The sequence below is a fragment of the Phyllosticta capitalensis genome, assembly GCF_038381095.1.
Source record: "Phyllosticta capitalensis strain CBS 128856 chromosome Unknown BKA78scaffold_13, whole genome shotgun sequence".
Taxonomy (NCBI): Eukaryota; Fungi; Ascomycota; class Dothideomycetes; order Botryosphaeriales; family Phyllostictaceae; genus Phyllosticta; species Phyllosticta capitalensis.
Genome location: NW_027117451.1, coordinates 120,527 through 136,697, shown reverse-complemented (window position 1 = coordinate 136,697; position 16,171 = coordinate 120,527). Strand labels below are relative to the sequence as shown.

Here is a 16,171-nt window from a genome sequence, read left to right as displayed (position 1 = left end):
GGCTTTAGTGCTTGTCTCTTTTTGATTCGATGCGTTGAAAGATCTGCGGAGAAGGACCAAGAAACGAAGGTTCCTGGCATGGACGTGGAAGGAAACAAGCAAAATGAGAATGCAGTGGCGTTTGACGTACGATTCTCCGTGTATATCGCTGCTCTTTACAGTTGTCTTTGCGACGCAAGGAAAACAGCGAGACCCTCATATAAGATGTCGAACGAAAACCAAAAACGTCGGAATGTGTGGAAACTTACCCGCCTCTGCCTGCGCATGGGGCTCGAGAGCTGAGATATCGCCACAGACAGTGAATAGGGAAGCGAAGCGTATGTCAATATTCCGAAGCCAAAGCGCGTACGCGCGGAGAGGCTTGCCGACATGGCCATCAACGACCGCCTCGTTGGCTACGAGGGCAACCACACCAAGCGCGGATTCATCGCTCCGAACACCCTCATCCGCTCCTCAGCCGTCAAGGTTCTAGAAGGCGTCTTTGAGGACGATGACGCCCTTGACCAGGCCGCCATTGAGACCATCATGAATGACAGGGCAGAGTTTGCGCCCAATCCTCTGCCTGAGTCCGATTCTGAGGATTCCGGTGAGCAGGGGATGTCCGCCGTCCAGGGTGCGCGAAGCTTTGCCCGTAGCCATGACGGCGAAGAAAAACCTTCCGCACAATCGAAGTAAACGTGTTGGGAAACTTCAAAGGAGATTCAATCGTTCCACTGGCGCCAGCTCACTCAGGTGGCAGCTCCGCCGTGCAAGCCCAACGACAGCCGCGTGGGGTTCGATTGGAGGGCGAATGACTGAAGAAAGACGAGCAAACGAAATCTCTGCTCTTCTGAAAAAGAACCGCACTCGCAGCGACGAAAGCGCGACAAACACCGCGCGTTGTCGTCGTCTTCGCCAGCGTGCCCACCCAGCCACCGCCCTCCCGTCGCTCGCTAGGTTCACAAGCCAGGACCCCCCAACCAAACGCGCCCAAAATCCCTCCCGCCGTGCCCCACATCACCCACGCACAGGCCAGTGCATAACATCATAAACGCATTACCCCGCCTCGATTTAAATAATTTGACGGTACGATGGCCGAGTGGTTTAAGGCGATAGGTTTAAGCTTAGCTAAACACGCAAGTAGCATCATACGAGCTGCTCCCTATTGGGCGTAAGTCCGCGTGAGTTCGATCCTCACTCGTACCAAAGGTGTTCTTTTTGCACTTTTGCCCGCTTATTTGTGGGGGCGTGGGGTCGTCCTTTACTTTTGCGGGTGGAAGATGGGCGAGTGAAAGTGGGATGAGAGTTGGGGAGATTGATCGGCTGTCGTAGGGCGTGTGCCGGGGTTTTGACAGGGCAATCGTGATGCGTTGAGCCGTGGAAGCAGTGGTAAATCATCTCCAAATCGATTGCTGTTCCAAAATCTCGCAGCGCCAAATCCAGGCGGGTATCCGTATCTCTACCGTTTCTTACGACGAACAAGCACTTGCGCTCCGCTGTACACTACATACATATGCACGCCCTTTGACAAGCCGACGACGACGAGCAATCTACAACCGTGCCTTCGGGCCCTCCTCCTCCTTCAGGGCCCTCTCCTTGAGCAGGCGCCGCAGAATCTTGCCGCTCACACTCTTGGGAATCTCGTCCACAAATCGCACGCCGCCGCGAAGGCGCTTGTGGTGGGCGACGCGCTCCGTCAGCCAGTCGACAATCTGCTGCTCCATCTGCGGGCTGCGCTCGACGCCTGCAACCGGGACGATGTAGGCACGGGGTACCTCGGTCGCCTGCTGCTTGTCATAGATGCCAATAACAGCGACATCTGAGACGGACGGATGCGAGACGAGGAGGCCCTCGAGTTCCGCGGGTGGGACTTGGAAGCCTGTTTTGGTTAGCAATTTGTGGCCAGGAGTATACAAGACGACTCACCCTTGAACTTGATCAGCTCCTTGACCCTGTCGGTAATGTAAAAGTGCCCATCTTTATCCTGGAAGCCGACATCTCCTGTCCTGAAGAAGCCATCGTCCGTGAGTGCGTTCTTGGTGGCCTCTGGGTTCTTCCAGTAGCCCTTGAACACATTTGGCCCCTTGATCCACAGCTCGCCAGTTTGGCCGACTGGCACCTCTTTCTCCTCAGGACTCATATACTTGCCAGTCTGATTCGGCAACAGCTTACCCACAGCCCCAATCTTCTTGTCCCAATCCGTCCACTCTTGCGCGTGTGTCGTTGGGCTGGTCTCGCTGAGACCGTAGCCTTGCTTGACGGGAATTTTGCGCTTGGCAAACAAATCGTTGACAAGCTCGCGGGTGAGAGGTGCGGCGCCAGAGTTGGTCATGCGCAAAGAGGAAAGATCATACTTGTCGACGAGAGGGTTCTTGGTGAGCATGAGCACGACGGGAGGTACGAGATATGCAAATGTGATGCGGTAGTCTTGGACAATGCGGCAAAACTTTTCCAGCTCAAACTTGTCCATGACTACAAGCTGCATGCCGGCGAGCATGCTGTGATGTATCAGACACGTGAGACCTGACACTGTTAGCTGCTTTCTTCTACATTCGACGACTTGCTTACCGTAAATGTGGAAGAATGGCAGAAAAGCAAGGACCTTGTCCGACGGTCCGTGAGGTCCGTCATCCCAGTGCAAGTTTGGGCCTTCGACTGCGAAATTCATCAGGGTGTTTGCGACGATGTTTCTATGCGTCAGCATCACACCCTTGGGGTGTCCGGTGGTGCCTGAGGAGTAGACGAGGAATGCGAGGTCTTCATCGGGCTTGATCTTGGTCCTCCTGAAGCGGGCTGTCCCAGAAATGTTCCTTATGCTCGTAAAGTGCTTGACCGTCCCGCTCGGGTCCCTCGCGTCGCCCATGACGATGATTCTGTTCTGAGGTATGCCCGCAACTTCGGCCGCCTTCTTGACCATGGCCACGAGCGGCATCTGGGTGACGACTGCCTTTGCGCCAGCATTTTTCAGCTGGAAAGCAAGCTCGTCAACTGTGTAGGTGGGGTTTGCCGGTGAAATGATTCCTCCCGCCCAATGGGTGCCCCATGTTATGGCCGGAGTGTCTATGCAGTTTGGCGAAAACAGGGCAATGACGTCTCCCTTCTGCCAGTCCCAAAGACCCTTGAGACCCTTTCCAAAATCGATTGCGGTCGACTTGACTTGGGCATATGTGTAGGAGCGCTTGGTATTAGGGTCGTGGTAGATTACTGCAGCGCGTTAGCTCCATGTTGGGCTGGTCTCGCACATCGACCATTGGCATGCGAACAGAATTGAAGCTCGTCTCAGCGCGACCCCACCTTTGTCGTCCGGAAAAGGGCGGTCTTCCCTCTCAAACAAAAAGGCCCAAATATCGACATGGGGAACGGTGATTGCGGGGTACGGCGAATCGGTAGGCATTGTTGGAGGCGGTAGCTGGGAGGAAAAAGTGAGACAGATCAGAGACAGAAGCGCAGAACCAGCGAAGGAAATATTTTAGGAGGAAGAGTGCGGCGAGGCCATTGGTATTTCGAGAATTCGAGATAGGGTAAGCGGCATGCGAAGCGGAGCTCGACGCGGGGAGTGACGACGGTAAGTGGAGGTGTGGAGCGCGCACCAACAACCTGGGGAAGAGACCGAGGTCCCAAAGTCCTGGCCGCACACGGGGCGACACATGTCTGAGTCAACGGCCATTACAACTGCCCAGCAGCCGAGGCATCGTCTTGCGCTGGACATCATCTCTCCTTCAACATATTTCTTCCCCAGCCCAATGAAGCCCCCAGAGAGCTGTGACGCAGGGACTCGGTCTGCCTTCGGCGCTTCCGCACACCCATCATGACCACCTTCGCCGAGGCCTCTGCCGTCAAGGCTCTGAGCTCTCACTCGTATGCCGCCAACTTTTACTCGTCGTGGTCTGTTGGCACTGGTCAGTACCCCAGCTCTCCAACGGCTCAGATGCTGACCTCTTGCAGTGCCTCATGGCGGTTTCTTGACCGCGGTATTTCTCCAAGTCGCTGCCGCCCACTTCAAGACCACCCTGGCCAGCCAGAACCAGCCCCACACAATCACCCTGCACCTCGAGTTCCTGCGGCGCACCCAAGAAGGCCCGGCTGTCTTCACCGTCCAAGACTTGAAATTAGGCCGGCAGACGTCCAACATCCACGTGTCGCTGAGCCAAGATGGCCGTGAAGCAGTGGTTGGCTACCTCACCAACTCCAACCTGCACGCCGAAGAGGGAATTTCTCTCGAAACCAGCTGGTCCCTCCACCCGCCGCCGCCGCCGGTCGATCTCGCCAAGTTGGTAGACGACAGGGACGAACATTGGGAGCTGCAGAAGAACCGGCCCTTTCCCAAGTTTCGCAAGGTGTATGGCCATGTCCGCACGTACCTTCCACGCCGTGGCCAGGCCATGCGCAGTTTGGCCGACGAATGGCTGAGGCTTCCCGACGGACAGAGGTTTACAAACGAGACCGTTGGTCTGGTGGCAGATTTGTGGCCGCAGATTGTCGAGGCTTACAGAAAACCAGAGGACACGGCCATGTCTTGGTACCCTACGCTCTTGTTGAATCTCGACGTCAAAAAGGCGCTGCCAGCGGAAGGCGTCGAATGGCTTTTTGCGCGGGTCAGGGCCAAGAAGATCAAAAACGGCCGGCAGGACCTGGAGGTCGTCATAATGGATGAAACCGGCGACATTGTGGCCCTGAGCAGCCAGGTCGCGCTGATCTTGGACTCGTCGAGGAATACGGCAAAGCGACGGCCCAAAGAGGTGAAGCTCTGAGCATTGGCCGGTGCCCTCTCCACGGGGACGAGGCACGAAATGGCGGGTCAGGGTGGATGTCCTGTCTCGGCCCCTCGTGAGGCTCTGTCAAACTTCGTCAATGGCGACCTTGGCGGAACGGTCCCTGCGAACTGACGTAATAAGGCGACTCGTTTAAGAAGAATTTCGAGCTTTCTCCGAGCTCTCCACGCGCTTCATGTGGAGACCCCAGACGATGCCCCAAATTTTCCTGGGGTGCCGCCGAGCATGCCCACATCCTTGGGACAGTCCGTATGCGGTGGTGTCCAGCCCAGCCCGTCCTTTGACGCGGAGCAGCATTGTAGTAGATTTAGAAAGAGCATTGAAGAATCAAAGTTTTCCATATCCACCACACAACATTCAAAAACTGACTTGGTCAGAATCCGTAGACCGGTAGTCGCAGAGCGTCAAAACGTCCAGCCTCGCTACGTTTTCCTCCCTCTTGCCAGCCGGCCACAATTTCCAGTGACGCAATGTCCACGCTCGAAAACATCTTCGCGCCATGTATCCTTCTTGAACATCTATAAAACAACAATCCCCTTCCCACTTCTCGTCCTCATTCTCAATGCAAGGGCGTTTCTCAAACTTCGAATACAGAACGCGCACACTTGTTTCCTCGCTTCTGGTGACCATTCCCAAATCACGACCTCTTTCATGTGTTGGCAACAGAGCTCAGTCTTTGGTGGCGGCCTTCCATCGTCAATCGTTGTCACTGGCTCACAACATCCGTTGAAGAACCTGGTTTGCGTCATTGAGTGGCATCTGCCGCGGGGGCTATGAGGCGCCTGGCAGCGAAACAGTCATCACCAACCCCCCCTTTTCGCTCACCGCTCCCCAAAAGCCAAGTGTGTAGTGTTCTTGTCCATTATGGATACATCCTGGTGCAGTAACTTCGATGGCATGGTTCAGCACTGCCCTGGTTCAACTTGCAGCTGTGGCTACTTTTATACATGCCTCTCCAGCCGCACGGCCGTCATGCGTGAGGCGATTGGGAGCCGACAGCGTGACACTGCCGCCTGCTGCACGGTATTATCGTGGAACTTCCCAGGCGCGCCACGGTCAGCAGACGTGTGGTTGTGCTCGTGACAAAGGCACTGCTGATGAGGTAGGTATATAAACCTCTTCTGAGCTCCAACAAGACCTCCTTTCGCAACACAGCAGGGTGGCCTCCAGAGCTTGCGCCAGCAGTTTGCAATCCAATTACTGTCTCTTTTTGCTCAATGGTTTGACTGCTCTGGTTATTCACACCCTCAAACGAAAGCGACTTCGTCGTTTGCGTGGAAGACAGGAAGAACAAAGACAGGAAGAACAGACATGCCGATCAAAGCGGGCAAGGAGCAGAGAAAGCCTGATAGTGGTAATGCTGCGTCTCATCATCATCATCGTCAAAATCTCGTCATTGAAAGTCATTGTTGATGAAGAATGTCAACGGAAGGCTATGGTGAGTGTAACGCAGTGTTCACGCTGATTTGGAATAGTTTGCCACTCCATTCTAGCGAGCGTCAGTTCAACGGAACCCAGAAACCAAAAGTGTGATAGACTCCGGGCTGGCCGACACAGTAAAAGAAAAAGGCCGAAAAAAACCCCTTTTGTCCAAGGAAGCAATTGATGCTGTCGTGTGGCAGATTGTGGTCTCACTGCCTGCGTCTTTGTTGCTCTGCTTGTGTGCAAGATCGAGTCTGCTTTTATACCTCAACTCTGCTCCAGCAGGTCAACAGTCATTCGCAACAGCAAGGAGAAGACAGCAACGCGCGTGACACTGCTTGGAATTCCCCACGGAGAGGTCCCGTGGCTTGCTTCGAGTGGCAGCGGGCAAGTTGCCCCACGTGCGAAGTCGTCGTTTTGGAACTTGGAGTCTGGTGTAGGGTATAAAAGCCCTCCCCATCTCTCTGTTCCGCCCTCATGCAGCAGCAGACCCGAGTCCAGCAGGAATCTTGCCTTGCCTCGTGTCAAGCTGGAAAGGGTTCTCCTGACTGCGTTGGCTCAGGCCTCACCATGCCACATTCACTCTCGTGGTCTTTTTCGCCCTTTGGGACTGACAATTCAGCAACAAAGGGGAGAGAATAGACGCGTTTGACACCTCGCCTCGCCATGATCCCTCAGTGTCGTTTATCAACATTGCTGAGAAATGACGCGGGTGGCTATATCCTGTCAACGCGCCGAATCGACATCGCCGAGGTTAAGAAAACTGCGAACCGGAACTCTTTGATTCAGAGGAGAGAAGCAGAAGGCACAGTGAAATCTTTCCTATCGGGTCCGAACTCCATCAGGGATGAGGATGCCTCGATGGGTTCGTCGCTGTTGATCTTGTCAGGCTTGTCTTGCCGCGTATTTATACCATCGGAGCAGCACAGGCGTCACGCGCGTGAGCGCTGATTCGGCTAAGATGCAAGTCATGCGGATGGCGCTCATTCGGTGAGCTACTAGGGGCTCTGGGTAGGCATAAAAAGTGCGCCTTTCCTCGAAGTCTGTTCACTGTACAGCGCAGCCGCTTTTGTCTGCGACAATCGCTATGGACAAAGTTTACTCAGCTGTTGTGGTTCGCGACTGTCCGCAATAAGACTTGCTGTGTTTGTCTCTTTATTCGAGTCGAATTCCGTCGACGTAAAAGACAGCCCTCGTCCCGGGAGTAAGGCAGAGAGATGCATCTCCTGGTCGTCTTCCCAATCATCATCGATCGCATCTGTCGCGCGTCACCTCTTCAAGACGCTAGAGGTTTGCGACGCTACGTTTTCATGGAAGACGGCAAAAGGCAAATGGGCGTCTAATCTGCTTTCCTCACTTGGAGGTCAATCTGGAGGCGCACAAGAACCACAGCGCAGTAATAAGCGGTGCGCTTCGCTCGACAAACGGCATGAGCTTTATTGCGCTCGCCGCGGTTGATTTTCGCAGGCCTCTGTCTTGCCGTGCTTTATAATTCCAACACAGAAGCTGAGATGTCACGCGCAGGGACTTTGGTTCGACTATTGGATGAATCACGTGGCGTCGCTCAGTTTGTGAGTCCTCTGTGGCCCGGGAGGGTATTTAAAGCTTGCCTTTCCTCGCCTTCTGCCCGCTGCACTGCCCAACCGCTTCTTACAACGACACTTCGACAGGAATAACACTGTGACTGTCGGGACAATGAGTGGAAAAGGCAGCACACTGTGGTGGTTTTTCTCCCTTTGCTCCCGGGGTTGTTATTGTACTTTCCTTAATTGTAGGCAAAAGGATACTTCTCCTGATTACCTTTGCCATCATCATCGTCGAAATTTGCTGCCACCCCGCACTCAGAGGCCATGAAGTTATTCACTGCAGATTTTCCATCAAAAATGGCCAAGCAGACCTTGAATCCCTGTCTCTACTCAAAGGGAGGACCAATAGCGGGACAAGGCAGGACGAAGTGACGAGTTTCTTGAGAGTTCGCAACAAGTGTGCCTCATCCAGCCGCCTGCGTCATTTGCGGCTGCAGTCGTGCTTGTTGCACATCGACTTGAATTTCGCGCTGTTTTTATACTCTGAAGTGTAGAAGCTCGGACGTCAAGTGCAAGAGACTGACGGATGGCGGCAGGGCTTCACATGTGCTTCACGCGCACGCGTCTAAGTGGCTCTTGCTTTCACGCTTGCAGCCCAGCTAGCTACATGTTTGCAGCGGCTTCAGGTGACACATACGAGGCAGCGGAAGTATAAAAGTTCCCTCGAACCCACTTCTTCTTCCTCTTGACAGCGCAGGATTGCAGCCTTCTTTGCCTTGGAGCCGAGTTTTGGCTGTGGAAAAACGCTTCCTACATGATGACTGGCTTGCGTCGCCGCTGCTGCGTGTGTTTTCGAACTGTGGGTGATTTGGAAGGGGCCCGATTGGATGTGCCAGGGCTGGTTCTATTCAACATCATCGCGAAATGCCAAACGGCGACACCACAACATGGTGGCGGCGAAAGAACTGACTCATAAATCCTCGCCACGGGCTGTATGTTCGAATCTGGCGTTCTTCGAAGGAGAAATTTGGCAGGCAGCCGAGCCAGCGACGCAGTGAGCGTTGCACCTTCCCTTTGTGGCATGAAAACAAGTTTGAGATGCCTGTTGAGCATGAATTCCATTCTCACGTCCGCCACGACTGACTGAGACTGACATGCTGTTGCTGCACTTTTATAGCTTTCACTTTTCTGATGCATGTGATCAAAGACGGTGGGCTAGGTATATATTCGCCCTCCCTACTTTAACATTCCTTTCTGCAATGCAGTCTTAACGCTGGTTTTGCCTGTGGAGCTCGGCAGACAAAATCACCAGCATCCTTGACTGCCTCTTCTGGCTGTCCTTGTGCCCCTGTTGCTCGAAAGTTTTCATTTTGGGAGCAACGTGTATGCTAAGGGTGTATTGCTCACCATGATCATCACAGCAGAAACAATCTTCCAGCAAAATCTCTTGGTTAAGGAGTATGGCATGAGCTGGGAACGTTGACATGCACGCGAGCCGTCCCGCTCCTCCTGCCCCCTAAGGAGAGGAAGAACAATCCACCAACCCAGCAGCGCAGTGATTGGTATGCGCTCTGGCCAAACCAGAAGTAACTCTTCAAGCGACTGCAAGATCTTTCCTCTTGTTTGCGCAGCTGATGCCCGAGAATGGTTTGCAGTTGCTGCGCTTTTATACCCCTCGATCCTGCCGAGAAGACCCGCCGTTGCACGTGGGCTGCGTTCAGGGGTAGCCGCATGATTCGGCTGGGCCTAGCACGTGGTTGACTGGCCGCCGAATCTGGCTTTTTCACGCCGAAACCAGGCTCGACGTAGGTTTATAAGCCTCTGATCTCCCCTCCGCACAAAGCTTCAGGAGCACCGTCTTTGGTCATGTCCGAGGAGGACAGCTGATCAGAGAGAAATGGTGCCTGTGTTACACTTTGTTTGTCCTGCGTCTGCCCCAGTTTTGCATCTTGCGGGCTAATCCGCAACTGAAGCAAGTCGACTGTCTCCATCGTTTGACGTCAACGACGTAGACCAGTGTCAAAGAAAGAGGGGAAATGTCACCGTCACGACACAGCAGAGTCTGGCGAAAGAGGTCGTTCCAGAAAAGTCGCTGTCTCTTTCCCAAATACAGACAACGCAAAGAACGCCACTCAGTCAAGGTCTTCATCGCATGCAGTGGAAGTAGCCCAAACACGCACGATGGATATGCCTCAGTGGACAGAGCCCGAGATGCTTGCCGTGAACAAAGCTACCTTTGACGATGCTTATATACCCCAACAGATCCATTTTCACATGCTCAAGTAACTCAGGGGGCGGTTGCGTGACCCTGCTTGGACCTTGTGCACGCGGTCCCTGTGACATCTTGCAAACCGCGGATAGCGGAAGCCGCAAGAACGATCACTAGGCACGCAGAGCTTTCAGGTGACTTGGAGTGGCAGGTTGAGGTATTAAAAGGGGTGCATTCACCGCGATTTTGTCCGCTTGACACAGGACCATTAGCCTTCTGGCTAAGCTTCGAAGTTACAGCTCTTGCAACAGAGGAATGAAGGACAACTCCACTCTTGCCAGTGGTCTTTGGCTTCGAGTACGCATTTCAAATTCCAGAATCTCATTCTTGCACTACAAACTGCTGGCCTTTGCACTTTCTGTAGATGCCATGGAACATCATTCATCGCAAATGACGGGACGCGAAGAACCTTAAGGCTCTACATCGACTTGACCGCGTGCAGGATGCAAGAGCCATGCAATTTCCGAAAACCAGAGGAGCAGCAGGACAACAGTATTTCAGTATCTCGTCGTACGGGCAGCCAACACCCAAAGTGGCTCCTGAAGGCATTGTCATGGAAGCTTTTGACAAGCAGACGGGGCGAAGTTCTGGAGGACAAATCCCGCGGGAGTGTTGTCGCTTTTATAGCCGCCGCCAGTGCACGAGCCTCGCAGCGATGCCGGCCAGCGCAGCTGGTACTAGAACGCAGTAACGAATTTTCGAGCTTCTTGATTGAGACTGTCTGCTGACCGAATCACGTTTTGTGTTGTCTTTACAGCATGCTTGCCCAAGCGTTCTGTGCGGGAACGGCGCTTTGTTGATATAAAAGCTCGTCACTTCTCAGCCCGCCCACTCTCTTTTGTGTCCACCTGTGACTCTTAAAAATCGATTTTTATGGTTGAAAGCCATGTAAAAGCCTCTCTTCACTTTTTTCTTGTTCACCGCAGCATTTGGTCACTTTCTTCTTGTCCGTCGGCGCCGAGCACCAGACAGCCTGTCGCATCACGGATTCGACTGCATCGAAATTTGTGCTCTACATAGCCACCATCGAATGCTGTTCAGCAACACTGCTGCATCATGCTGCCGGCACCGGAAATGGGCGGTCTGGTGCGAACCGTAGCGCAACAAGCGAAACTAGTGTTTTGCAATGGTGGCCTCCGCCTCTTCTTGCCGTCGTCAGTGCATGGAATTGACGAGGTAAGTGTTGGGGCCTGGCCATGGGAGAAGACAGGGGTGGTGACAGGCGACCGCGGGCTCCGCAAGAAAGACAGGAACAACCTTCGACCCAGTAAGCCACGGCAGTAGTGTCGTTCCTGATGGGCTTGCTTTCAATCTCTGCATACCAGCTTGCTGAGTGCAGTAAACAACCAAGGTCAATTCTTTGGCCGTCTACTGGCGCACCTTAATGTGTCATTCGTCATCATCATTGAATCATGCATCCCGTCCAACATATTGCGGGAGCTTTTGGCAACAGGGTGAAAAAGATGTAAGGTTCGAGGCCGCCGCCAAAGCAAAGACAGTACGTGAGGAGTTGCGGCGTTAGCAGAGGCAAGAGTGCGACTCTTCTTTGCGGTATCATTTCAAAGGCTCTCGCGTGTTCTTGGAGAGCGCAGTAGGCCACCAAAGACACGATTTTTATAGTCCGCCGGCGGGCTTCACGAGACTCGAGATCAGGCAGCGATGCGCGTGCTTGTCGAGTGACCTGCCCCTTCCTGGTTTTCAATCCTCCACGTGCAATGTCAGTCCGACAGACGATCACTCCCGCCGTCCTCGGAGCGGGTATAAAACCTCGCCCTCTTATCCTCTCACTCGGCTTGCTCATGCCGCGCAAATGGCTGAATCTCATCAATATCCGTAGTTTGGGACACTGGCCGAAAAGCTGACTCCGCCGAGCGACTCGTTGTTCTGTCTCTGTCCTGTCCTCATCCTCGACAGAGTGGACCGTCGTCACCGTCCCGGTTCGCGTTTGCTTTTCCAAACTTAGGGCCATCGACTGGACTGCGATGGTTGTGTCGAATGTGGCATGCAGTTAGATCATGGTGTGCGCCACTATTTGCTGTGAAGTGCTGCGCGCTGCCCCTGAGCTTAATCGAGGCGCCGCCTAGGGAAATAGCAGATGCGTAGCGCGTGACTGCACCAAAAAAAGAAGCAACGAATGACCTGCCTCGCCACCCATGTGACTCGAGAGAGCAGTCTACGTAGGTATATAAAGCTTGTCGACGCATACCACGAGTTTCTCAACTCAGCATCTGCGCCTCTCTCTAAGAGACAAACTCTTCCAGGAGCAGTGTGACTGGTCCCTTACCGCGCGTGGAGACCTCCACTTTTGCTCTCTGGCCGTTTTTCGGGTCGGGAAGTCTGGACATGGTGTCTTTCGACCGAGGCAATGTACTGACCACATAAAACCTCCCCATCATTCACAAATGCCAGCCTGCGGCATCTTTGAGCAATGAAAACAATGACAGTGGTTGCAATGTATCTCTTGGAGCAAGTGATCAGAAGCTTGTGCCCGGTCCCACAAGAAGGTTGAGGAGGACGGAACCAAAGCCGCCCGAGTGAAATGTGAGCGATGATACCGATGCAAACCACAGTCAGTTCTCCCGAAATATCGGTTGATTTGTCGACTTCGTGAATCCGCGCAGTCGTATAGCCGTCGACGGGAAGTCGTGTGGCTTTTATAGAGACTCAGGGGTCTGGATTCAGGGGTCGTGAACTAGCTCGCGTGATTGACCCCATCAGCCAATATGCCCTGACTACTCTCACTCCAAGCGCTCTGTGCTTCACGAGCGAGAAACGGAGCGCATACAAGCCGTAACTCATCAGCTGCCCACATGCGCAATCCCCTGCCTACCTGGGGAAGGCGCAGCGGCGTCACCTGCCCCTGCACCGGCCTCATTGCCGGCAAGAACGTACATCTGTGGGGGCTGAGGAGTATAAAAGTAGGACAACCTCTGCCAATTGCTCCTCTTAGACAACAGCAGTGGCGTGGTTGTGCCATGAAAAAAACGACGGAATGGGACCCGACTGCTTTTGTTGGTTCCTGTGGTTCAGCATCACGCGACTCTTGGTCTCTGGTTGGGCTTGGGCGAAAGAATGGCGCGTCAACACTGCGTAAGTGCGTTTGGTAGGTGTCTGATGTGCTGTGTTTTTGTTTCAACATCTTGATCGAGCAGTGTCGTTGTTCAGCATCATTCGACAATCGCAACGCGCGGTGTCGATTCATGCTGCGCTCCATACAACTTCTGCTCCGCTGAACAGGGAGATCGCAAAGGGCAAGTCAAATGCGGCAGCGGAAAGGGAACAGGAGGAAAACAGTGACAGTTGTCTGTGTCCTTCAAGACCCGCAACAGTGCCACGGGACTACACCGGATTGAGATGGGCCAGCCTGGCCGCTTGATAAAAAGAAATTCTGGACAGAGCACAGGGAGAGGAGTGACTTTTATACCCTGTGCCTAGGGTTGAACAGAAGCGAGGCAGGAAGGCAGACGGTACGAACACATCACGAGGTCAGCAGGGGGTTGGGCAGACGGCGATGTCGCAGGCAGGTGACTCCAACAAACGATTAAGGGCCGCGTGAGAAGGGAGGTCGGTATATAAGCACACACACCCGCCCTCTCCCCATGACCAAGACGCACCGCAGACTCGGCCTCCAAAGCTCTCAGCTCAGTCGACCAGCTTACTTTGTCGTCCTTGTCCTTTTGCCGTGCCGATCGTGCGACTTGGCCTCGGCCTCGTCCCGGGCAAACCTGCTTCTGTAAGCACGTCCTCGACAGTCAATTCAACTCACCGTCATTGTCTCGAGATGATGTTAGACATTCCATGCTGCAGGTATTTGCCAGCTACCATAATATAGAGCAGCAGCATCAGACGCTGAGTGAAGAGTGAAAAGTAGGCGAGGGAGACAGTCTTGCGGATCTTGTCGCAAAAAGACAGTGCGAAAGTTTGGTGTTTGTAGGTGCAAAAGCCACAGTAGCAGATCTTTGTACTGAGCCCGCTCGGCAATGGCGCGACCTGTTGAGGGGAGGGAAAGAGATGAGGGTGACGGAAGGGGCTTTAAATAGCAGAGAGTCAGGTCGGTCGCGAGGTCGGAGTGGGATATCAATATCAATCCAGCTGATCACTGGACCACGCGATCTGATACATGTTGTTCTTTGGGTCATCACGGACGAAGTTTGGGTGGCGAACATGATGTTGGAAGAAGATGTATATTGTCAGATTTTGCTGCGTCCCCATGGTACGTATGATGATGATGAAAAGAAGGGTGAATGTCCGCCGTATGTTGAGAAAGGGTGGTCGCTTGTCGAGGGCGCCCACTACAAAAATTGGAGAGCCGTATGGTAATCTCAAACGATGGAGGAAGTGAAAAGAGGTCGTAAGTGGCATGAAAAAGTCTCTCTTGCTTGTGCTGGTCCGTCTTTTTTGTCTTTTCCACCGTGAGGAATGGACGGCGAAAGTTGGGGGAGAAGTGCCGGGTATAAATGAAAGAAGAGAAGAGACATGACTGGGCAGATGGGTGGTAGGTGAGGTTTTGGGGGTATATGAAATATCGTAAAGCTTCGTGTTGCGTGTCGTATTTGCTTGAGGTTTGAGATGTTGTGGAGAGAAGTGTCGTCAAAAGAAGCGACCAATTAGCACTCGCTCCGCGATCCAGTCAAAGACCACGGAAAGACGACCTTGCATCAAACCAGCAAGTCGTCTCACGCCACATTCCAGGCGACAACCACCTGTGTGACCACCTTGAACAACCGATGCAGGTCAAACAAAGTACCTGACCAACTTAGCCAAGCTCATCAAGCTCTGGAGATTCAAGCCCTCGTTGTCGTAATCCCTACCATAGCCGGCGCTGCCATAGTAGCCGCTGCTGTAGCTGCGCGACCCGTAGTTGCTGAGGCCTGGTCCGCCGAGGGCGCCGTTGAGTGCGCGCGGCAGGCTGATGCCGTACTGCCGCAGAATTCCATGCAGCGCGCCGCTGCTGAGGAGTGGCCCGATGACCATGAAGAACAGCTTGACCGGATGGCGGCGCGCGTAGTCGTAGAGCTCGCGCAAAAGTCGCCGCAGCTGGCGGAGTAGCTGTTGGATGTAGCCGTCGCGCGGGCGTCTCTTGTAGTAGGAGGACGAGTGCGAATGCGTCGAGTAGTGGCTGCTGGGCCCGCGCGTGTATGACGGACGATAGGTCGAGTGGGAAGAGTAGGGAGAACGAGAATTGAACCAGCCCATGTTGGAATGAGAGTGATGGCTGGGGCGCACGACGCGGTAACGGCGAATGGTGGCCGTGGTTGCGGTTGTGGTGGTTTTATGCCCAACGGCGGTGCAGGGTTTTTGGCGAAGGATATGCTGTCAATGTCGAGACAGCCCAACGAGGCAACTGGGATGGACAGGGCGGAGGGTGAAGATTGTAGATCAGCGAATGGCGCGGGAGATGGTTGCGAATCCGTCTATTTACGGCGGTGGTGATGGAAAAAGGGCCGACGTCAGGCACGAGGTGAGGCGGATCACAGGCGTCAAGTGGAGACGCCAACAGCTGTCAATTCGAAATGGACGAGGTGCATCAGTTGTCGCGACCGGTCAGAGCAGAAGGGAAGAGAGGTGAGGATTCTCAGTGAAGAAAAGTGTGGAGGCCATGGGATGGGCTGGTCGGGACTAGAGATGCAAGGCGCCCGGGACGTCAAGGGCACGAATGAGAGGGGCTGAGGATGCCGCGCCATGGCTCTCCCCCAACGCCACGGGGTTCGCGATGTTTGACTGGAGAGTACATGCGGAGCGTGGTTGAGATGGCGCAAAGTCTGTTGCACGACGTCTGGCTGGGCGCGACTGTTGTAGGAGAGAGGTCGACGACGCAGGACGCTGCTTGCAGGATGCGACTTTTTGACTGATCATCTGAAAGCGTCCATCCTTGCAGGACGCGGATGCAGCTTCAGCGTCCGCTGCCGCAAACAGTGGGGCAGACTATCCAACACGAGTTTTGCTCCGTCTCGAGAGTTTTTGATGTTGTTGACTCTGCAGCACAGACGGGGAGATTCCCTGATGTGGAGACGGGGCGGACCGGCAGCGCGTCTGTCGTGAACGGGTGGTCGAGGCCTTGCTCGTGGTCGCCATGGAGTCGCAGAGCGCATGCAGTGCAGTTGCAGAGAGAGATGCAGTCGAATGCGAGGGAGGACGTTGACTGTCGACGAATGAAGCATGAAAGGTGAAGAATGCCTGAGGACTCCAGCCAGCACGTGCCG

General features: G+C 54.1%; 6 protein-coding genes and 1 non-coding gene across 7 annotated transcripts; 4 read left to right on the top strand and 3 right to left on the bottom strand.

Moving 5' to 3' along the window:
- The first annotated feature begins 28 nt into the window (after positions 1 to 28).
- Positions 29 to 878, top strand: BKA78DRAFT_58068 (uncharacterized protein). The gene has a single exon (XM_066893410.1). It carries the CDS (start codon positions 104 to 106, stop codon positions 470 to 472), a length of 369 nt encoding a protein of 122 aa, XP_066738421.1. The 5' UTR covers positions 29 to 103; the 3' UTR covers positions 473 to 878.
- On the top strand, positions 282 to 878 carry BKA78DRAFT_347712 (uncharacterized protein; the record flags this gene model as incomplete). The annotated part of the gene is made up of 1 exon (XM_066890569.1): positions 282 to 878. A coding segment is annotated over exon 1 (348 nt), but the record flags the coding sequence as incomplete, so codon positions are not given.
- A 186-nt stretch (positions 879 to 1,064) lies between these two features.
- BKA78DRAFT_t184 lies at positions 1,065 to 1,185 on the top strand. The gene has a single exon. It is a non-coding gene; the product is annotated as a tRNA-Leu (tRNA).
- Positions 1,070 to 1,378, bottom strand: BKA78DRAFT_327546 (uncharacterized protein; the record flags this gene model as incomplete). The annotated part of the gene is made up of 1 exon (XM_066889524.1): positions 1,070 to 1,378. A coding segment is annotated over one exon (205 nt), but the record flags the coding sequence as incomplete, so codon positions are not given.
- A 169-nt stretch (positions 1,379 to 1,547) lies between these two features.
- BKA78DRAFT_238286 (uncharacterized protein) lies at positions 1,548 to 3,373 on the bottom strand (the record flags this gene model as incomplete). The annotated part of the gene is made up of 4 exons (XM_066883883.1): positions 1,548 to 1,858; positions 1,906 to 2,502; positions 2,548 to 3,183; positions 3,274 to 3,373. Coding segments are annotated over 4 exons (1,644 nt in total), but the record flags the coding sequence as incomplete, so codon positions are not given.
- A 414-nt stretch (positions 3,374 to 3,787) lies between these two features.
- Positions 3,788 to 4,730, top strand: BKA78DRAFT_300229 (thioesterase-like superfamily-domain-containing protein; the record flags this gene model as incomplete). The annotated part of the gene is made up of 2 exons (XM_066887163.1): positions 3,788 to 3,878; positions 3,925 to 4,730. The coding sequence occupies 2 exons, from the start codon at positions 3,788 to 3,790 to the stop codon at positions 4,728 to 4,730; spliced, it is 897 nt and encodes a 298-aa protein (XP_066738418.1).
- Positions 4,731 to 14,702: 9,972 nt separating this feature from the next.
- BKA78DRAFT_300228 (uncharacterized protein) lies at positions 14,703 to 15,164 on the bottom strand (the record flags this gene model as incomplete). The annotated part of the gene is made up of 1 exon (XM_066887162.1): positions 14,703 to 15,164. The coding sequence occupies one exon, from the start codon at positions 15,162 to 15,164 to the stop codon at positions 14,703 to 14,705; it is 462 nt and encodes a 153-aa protein (XP_066738417.1).
- Between the last annotated feature and the right edge of the window lie 1,007 nt (positions 15,165 to 16,171).

Bases quoted from the DNA above. Each gene is read 5' to 3' on its own strand.
- BKA78DRAFT_58068 (XM_066893410.1), top strand. From the start codon at position 104: ATGAGAATGCAGTGGCGTTTGACGTACGATTCTCCGTGTATATCGCTG.